The sequence below is a fragment of the Austrofundulus limnaeus genome, unplaced genomic scaffold (genome assembly GCF_001266775.1).
Source record: "Austrofundulus limnaeus strain Quisiro unplaced genomic scaffold, Austrofundulus_limnaeus-1.0 Scaffold1, whole genome shotgun sequence".
Classification (NCBI taxonomy): Eukaryota; Metazoa; Chordata; class Actinopteri; order Cyprinodontiformes; family Rivulidae; genus Austrofundulus; species Austrofundulus limnaeus.
In genome coordinates this window covers 3320448-3328236 of record NW_013952403.1, presented here as the reverse complement: position 1 = coordinate 3328236, position 7789 = coordinate 3320448, and the positions used below count along the sequence as shown (strand labels likewise).

Here is a 7789-nt window from a genome sequence, read left to right as displayed (position 1 = left end):
CACACACACACACACACACACACACACACACACACACACACACACACACACACACTTCAAAAGAGCCCCAATAATCAACAGCAGCTGCCTGTGCGACGTCAATCCTAGCCCTGGAAACAACAAGCCCCCAAATTCCTCTCATTCTCCAGCTGCTACCTGCCGTCCAGTGAGCTGCACCGAGAACAGCAGCGGTGCAAAGCAAAGGCTTCATTTCCTCCAGGCTAGGCACAGACAGATTACCAGGTTAATGTTAGAGACTTACCATTAACGACCAGAGTGTAGCTCAGGTTCCTCTCCAGGCCCTTGTTGCCCAGTCTCAGAGTGTAGACGCCGGCATGTTTCTGCTCCACATAGTTGATGGCCAAACTGTTACCGAACATCTTGTAACAACTGGAGTTCGTAATGATGATGCCATCTTTATACCTGAAATATGAGGTGACAAAGTGTTCGGTGGTGATGACCATAAATTTAAAAACCAAACTAAGGAACATTCAAGGTTAGGAGTTTCTTTTAACTTCTCGATGTGGTGGTACATTTCCTGTTTTTGGTTACTTCTTGCCTCTTTATGACCCACACTACCAGGGACTTTGAAGACTGTATAATATGCAAATTAAATGATTAAATTGGTTGTCTTCTTTTTTGACATCTTTTTTAACCAACTGGGTACATCTATAGACTCTCCAGAGCCCAAAATGTGTGGCAAGTCCCTCATGTCCCACCTGTCTGTGGTACACGTGATTGATTGACTAGAATCAGCCAATCAGCTCTGAGCTTCATTCTGACACCACAGCCATTAGCTTTTATTCTATATGCAGCTTTGGAAATGAGAAAAAAAGTAATGGCTGTTGTGTATTTTAACTTCAATAACTAAAAACTAGTTGCAGTTACAAGCATTGTGACTGCTGACATTAAAAATTCAGATTGATAGCTTTACATAGAGACTAGGCTTGTGAATTTACTCCAGCGGGGTCAAAAGCAACTCATTGCAACTCATTTCTCAACATAAACTGCTCTCACACTCATTAAAGATCGGGCAATATGCATTTCTTCAAGAAATGCCAGGCTTTTAACTTTCTACTTGTTGTAACTTTGAACCTTACCATGCTTTTATGTGTGGTTGTGGCAGAGCAAAGACCCTCGGCTCAAACACGACTTTCTTTCTTCCATCTTCGACTGTTACTTCTGAGGAACGATCATCCTTATAGGAAAGGTTGAGGATAGGATGTTCTGCAACAAAGAATTAAAAAACATACAATGAAATACATTGTAAAAGAGACGCTATTATCATATTGTAATGTAATAAGTAACAATTCAGTGCACACTCACCAAAGACAGTGATTTTTACTGAAACATTTTTTTGTACACCAGATGGGTTTTCTTCAGCTTTGCAGTGGTAAACTCCATTATCATTCATGGTAACATGTGGTAACGTCAGCACCTTGCTCATAAAATTAACGTTACTACGTTCCAGATGAGACTTGAGTTTGTAATTCCCTTTTTCCTGGAGAAAAATAAACAAAAACACAAACACTTCAGTGCCTGATGGTCCCATTTAAAAGAAAAGCCGGTTTTAAACGTTGAACTTACTTCCAGTCTTGGAAAATCCCAGCTAAAGATTATTCTCTCATTACGGCCGGTCTCACCGCTGCAGTTTAGGCTAAGAGTGTCCCCAGCCAGCAGTTTGACATGGTCAGAGGTGAGCTTCACATTTTTAAGATACGAAGCTATTAAAATGGAGACATATATGAAGAGCCTGCACCAAAGGAAGTTATTTCTCTGCAAATTTCACCATCAAAACAGAACTCACTTTTGCTGCGAAACATGTAATTTGAATAGAAATGGCTCCCATTCACCTCGGTGGTGCAGGTGAGCATTTTATACATAATGTTGTGGCTATACGGAATCTTTACGCCCACCTCTGGATCCCACTTCTTCTCTTTATCGACCTCCGCTGGCAGAGGCTTGTTCTCCACCTATGAAAGAAAACCCATTTATTTATGTTAAACCAACATCTATGATGTCTGGTAAACATCACTGAACCACACAGAGGGAAGAGGGATGCATTCAACCTGACTTAATGTGTACTCATGCTTAACTGGGCTCACCTGGGGACACACATCTGTTGGACTGAATGTCTAATTGTTTTTAGTTTTTTTTATAGAGCGTGACCTCTGTAATCATTCTTGCAATGGGCCACACAAAAAAAAGAAGCCCAAAAAAAGGGATGTACGTGCTGGCTCCTGTTTGTTCCCACGTCTGGGAGTTTGAGAGAAAAGATGAGAAGGAAGGAAGGGAGGAAGGAAGAGCGCCATAGATTTACTAAAACCAGGAAGTTTGCACAAAATTTGCCATCAGAATCTCATGTGTTTCTTTATGTTGGGCACAATGATGCAGAAGTGGATATCAGTCATGAGTGGAACAAAAAAAAAGTGCTTTTGCTCTTTACATGAATTTTTTTTCTTTCGAGGGTCACTCTTTGCATGCTGAGATTCATGTCGTTTCCTGGAATTGGACACACTGCGTGCTGTTTTTCTACTGCGTTTCCTGCTGTTTTGTAAGAGATGAAGCACTAAATTTAGTCTTAGAGTCTATTCTGGGAGAAGCACTCTTGGAGCACCTTCCTGCTCTTACAGGAAGCAGACAAAAAGACTACCTTTCCTGCCATTGAGCTTCCCTCAGACAAGACACTGTCCCCGCTCTGTTTCTGAGTGTCAAAGTGTCTTAACACATGAAGGGTGTGAGAACCAGTGCGTGCTTAGGTGGAACGCTTTTCCTTTTCTTTTGGGTTGACAAATAAGGATCTCCTGCTGGATATTAATAACTAACTAGTTTTTTCAGATGACACACTCCGTGTTTTTTTCTCAAAGTTTACATCCTGAAGTCTATTATTGTGAAAGCAAATAGGAAAAGTAGGCATGTTCGTTTACCTTAATACGTGTTCATAACCAGATAGGAAATACACCAATATTTGAATGTGAAAAGAGCTATACAATACAACAGTGCTGGGCTTGACCACGTTTTACTCTCTCTCCACGCATTCAACCCCGGATTCCGGAAGTACAGTCATTATATCATTCTCTTCAAGACCTGACTCCGCCTATTTTCATGTGTCATCAAAAAGGTGCTACCCTCTGGCTTGGGTCGGGTCCTCATACATTTTTCCTGCCCTAGTGTTAAAACTACTGTTCAATTAAGTGTTGACGGTGTGTTCAGGCAGCTGGTTTGGATGTTATCAGTCCATTAAATGGACATTATTAGCGGTTACCAGTCCCATAGGATGGCTTCAGACTTGTCCCGACAGTGCCCCCTAGTGCAGTGGTTCCCAAACTTTTCAGCCTTTGACCCTCAAAATATCAGCAACAGTGACCTGAGCCCCCAACTGTTGTTGGATCATAAACATTGTTTTCATGTCAAAAAAAATTAAGAGCATAGTAACAATATTCATTATGCAATTTTTGCCAATTCTGGGCGCACTAACCTTACACCTTTGTAACAACAAAGGCAAACAAAATGTTGTTAGTTGTTATTTTCTAATATAATTAATTCAGAAAATCTTTTCAGGACCCCACCTTGATGTTTTGGGACCCCATTGTGGGTCCCGACCCCAACTTTGGGAACCACTGCCCTAGTAGGTTACCAGTGCCATATACGTTGGAATGCAACAATCTGCTACCACCGGAGTCCGATCTACTTTATCGTAGCCCATGTCATTTTCTCTAAAATTAACCTTAGTGTCTTTATGCCTCATACTAACCAGATTGCATAAAAAACTTAGTGTCTTTATGCCTCATACTAACCAGCTGACAGTCTGAAGCCATTCTATGGGACAGAGAACCCACTAGGCGGCACAGTCGGGAAAGTCTGAAGCCAGTCTGAGGCCATTCTATGGGCCTGATAATGGCTAATAACGTCCATTTAATGGATGATAACATTCGAAGCGGGTGGTTCAGGCATGCAACCAATCTAACAGTATCTCCTGCCCTGTGTAATTATATTTTATAGCCACCCAGACCAGTCTGTACACAAAATCATCAATTTAATCACAAAACTAATCAAACAACAGTTCATAAAAATATATCATAATTCACCTAAGAAAAGACAAAGAATGTGTGGTGCTCTTAAAAATCAGTAACTAAACAAACCCCAATAAATTTCTTCAGTTGTGCACACTGGAGTAGAACAATTTAACCCATAACTTTACATAATGCCTTACTTTCAATGTCACAACAGCATCAGGTGAGGATGTTCGGCATGGCACCACGAGGCTGGTCTCGTTCTCGTAGATCATCAAAATTTCAGGGTCAGCTTCACGGGGCTCAATAAAAGGCTGCTCTGGGTCTAAAAGTTGACAAACGCAATCAAAATTAGTGAATAAAATTAGTCAATGAGAAGAATTAGACAGAAACTATTGGGGTGCCGAGTGTAAAATAAAATATAAAAAAACGCCACTAACATTTTCATTATTTAGTTTACTTTCTGAGTGTAAAATTCTAGTAAAAAAATCCCTTGACATTTTTTAATATAGCTCACTGTTCTTACATTTTGCTAATTTTTACTACATGTTGAACTTAAATGTTGTCTAAATTTTAAATTCTAAATACAAATGTGTAAATCTAAATGTAAAAGTAAAATCCTAAATCTTGCAGCTAAATGTTAAAGTTTACATTGAAGTATTTCAGAATGGATCGCAGTCTTTGCTGTTGGTGAGCAGCTTTTGTTATGATGTCATCAGCATGCGACAAAAAGCAACTGCTAATGCTGCTAACGTTGCTAATGCTTCGCTGCAAGACATCAAACTTGCAATGGTGGCCACTGTCCAAGCTGAACTTCAAACTGCCGGACCACAGGTACCATCCGTAACATTTTCAATGAACACATTCTGAATTTAAATTTTAAATACTATCTTCAGCAGCGTTAGCAGCATTTGCAGAGTTAGCCAATAATACCTAGCTGCAGCTGTGGCCACTACACAACATGCACCCTGACTACAAAACACGCCACTTGATCGTTACAAAACATGCTCACTACCACTACAAAACAAGCCCACTTCCTTTTGCTACGTTGCCCAGGTTTGTATATCTTGTACGAGCTGCAGCTCCAGCTAGGCCCTTTATGAGTTATCGGTTGCTTTTGTCGCAGGATAATGATGTCATAACAAGCCACGCACTAACGGCAAAGATTGCATTACATTCTGAAATACTTACAGTTAATGTAAACTTCAACATTTAAGATTTAACTTTTACATATAAATTCAGGATTTAATATTTACATATAACATTTAACATTTACATTGAACATTTAGTAAAACTCAGCAAAATGTAAGAACAGTGTCCTAAATAATGAAAATGTAACATTTCATTTTACACGTGGCACTCCTTAAGAAACAGCATTTGAAAATGTAACTCGCTGACCTTTATTTCAAAAAATGTTAAACTTCAAAGTTGCACACACACACACACACACAAAAAACATTGTAAGTATTTCTTTCCATGTGTTTTGTGCCCATGTACTCATGTAAGTTTTCTCAGAACACAAAGGTTTGGCATACTGGTGTGAATTTTGTCCATTTACAACAATTTCAGGCGTCTTCCTATTCTCATGCAGTCAGCTGGGATTGTCTCCAACTTCCCATGACGCCCTAAAGATTGGCGAGTTTTACTATTAATGCTAGAGTTCATCAGCTGGGTCGACTGGACTGAACGAAGGCAAAAAAAAAGGTCATGGCATTCGACACAGAGATCAGCTGATTAGTTAATTCTACACAGATAAGGAAGCAGAGCACAGAAAGGAGCTTTTAGTTTTAACGCCTGATGAGCAGCCAGGCATCAAACAGCAACTGTGGGAGCGAAGCAGTCTGCGATTGGTGTGAGGTTGAGCGTTAGCACTGCGACAAAGGGACTTTAATCTGAAAAGTAAGCGTGGATCATAATCTAAAAAACAACTAAGGGCCTTTGAAAAGAGCGTGCTAGACTAAACACAGGCCCAGCGGGTCAGGAAAAGTGGGAACCACATTCCCAGAGCAACAGGAGAGGAAATGAAGAGCGTTCAGCTTTATACAGAACCTATTTCTTGGACTAATATCTAAGAACTTTGTGTTTACATATACTATAAACATCTGAGTGAAAAGGGTTGAGGCTGAAGTTTCATTTTGCCCTCTTTCAAGAGGTTTATAAATCCACATGTGAATGTCTCTTCAACTGGCATAACGTGACGCTTCAGGGAAGACTTCGGAAAACAGTAGCTGAGGCAGGAAATCAGCCAACGACCAGGGTTTCCTGTGCAATCAAGCTTACACTTTAACCTCCAGAAGAAACCACAAGAAACATTCTCCCATTTCGTCTCTCGCTAAAGAGGTTTGTGGCACTTCAGCCTGGGGAAAGTAAGCTACGACTGTTGATGCACAGAGCAAAAATTGCAACACTTATTAAAGAAAACCAAAAACCAAAGTTAAAATGATGTTAAAGGACAACTACATGTATTCATTTTTAGAAAAAGTGAAATTTGATTATTATAATAAGGCTGCAAAGACATATACATGTATATTATTTTCTTTATGTCGGTAATCTGTGAAAATATATTCACACATTTTGACATTTTTATTTACCATTGTGGACATCTTTGCATCAGATCTTCCTGATCATTTGTGGCCACACATTTTGATGCAAACACATAAACTAATGCCTAGAAGGTGAACAAATTTTCACTGTAAAAACCTCATGTAAAAAGTGTTTCCAAGGTCTCACCTTTGACATAGACATAAATGGAGGAGTTCCGGTTTGAACCATCTTTGTCAAATTTGCAGAAGTACCTCCCGGTGTTGTGGGCCGTCAAGTTTTTGACTGTAAGTTTGATGCAGTGAGAGTGACGTTTGGATTCACAGCGCTCCTCCACCCCCACCGATGTGTTCCCAAAGGTCCAGGACAAGCTTCTTTGACCTCTGAAAGACGGCGAGCGAGGGACAGCGTTAGAAATGGTAATATTTACTCAGTGGCTGCACAGCATGAATCTATTTTTAGTAAAAGTGTCACAGCTGGCAGCCGGCCCTGCAATCTCTTCAGCCCAGGATGACAGCGGCTGCTTTCACCCTCGGGAGTTTCTAGCCTGATGTTCATTCTGAGTTTATTTGGAGTTAATCTCGAGTCACCCGATACCTTGAACTTTCACATGGGAACATGTTTCTCTTGAAAGATGTGCTCGCCTAACACATACTTTCCCTGCAGAACTCATTTTAAAACTCTCTCATTAAAGGGATCCCAGAGGGACATCAAACATGTCTTGCATACCAGTGCCTTTGCCTGCAGAATTTTGGGTCACCCAACCTCCAGTTCTCAGCTGGTGACAGAAAACAACAAATTGCCTTGTAGGGAAGTGTTGCATTGAAAGGGCATAAGTTTCTGTGCATTCTTTGCAAGCCTCTATAATGATGCAATAGCCTAAATATTTCCAAAATGTTAGTGTGCCACACTTGGGTCCCACCGTCCCTAAAGGAAATAGCAACGGACCGATAAATGTGGACCACCATAGCAGGTTCCTGTCGGGGATCGTCCCTGCTTTTTTGTGGCTTGAGCCTCAAGCACGTCTTATTTTCCCTTTGGCCTTTAATTTTGGGAGTGACATGAGAGTCAGAGCTTAAAAGTAAGATAAGATAAGATAAGACAACCCATTCTCACTCCCGAGTCGTCACATATTGACGTTTTTCAAAGGTCCCTTTGCGTCCAATTTTGACGCATCAGGTACCCCCCTTGCGTCATATTTTGACGGGATGGGGCGGAATCTGTTGTCGTAATTT

The 7789-nt window shown here is 40.6% G+C and overlaps 1 protein-coding gene across 1 annotated transcript in view; it reads right to left on the bottom strand.

Moving 5' to 3' along the window:
• Positions 1-7789, bottom strand: part of kdrl (kinase insert domain receptor like) — a 51690-nt gene that overhangs the window by 35231 nt on the left and 8670 nt on the right. Inside the window, exons 3-9 of the mRNA XM_014005240.1 lie at positions 6744-6937; positions 4214-4338; positions 1808-1973; positions 1588-1724; positions 1327-1501; positions 1101-1227; positions 263-423 (exon numbers count right to left, since the gene is read on the bottom strand). Coding sequence (XP_013860694.1) covers positions 263-423; positions 1101-1227; positions 1327-1501; positions 1588-1724; positions 1808-1973; positions 4214-4338; positions 6744-6937 — 1085 coding nt within the window. The remainder of the gene's footprint in view (positions 1-262; positions 424-1100; positions 1228-1326; positions 1502-1587; positions 1725-1807; positions 1974-4213; positions 4339-6743; positions 6938-7789) is intronic.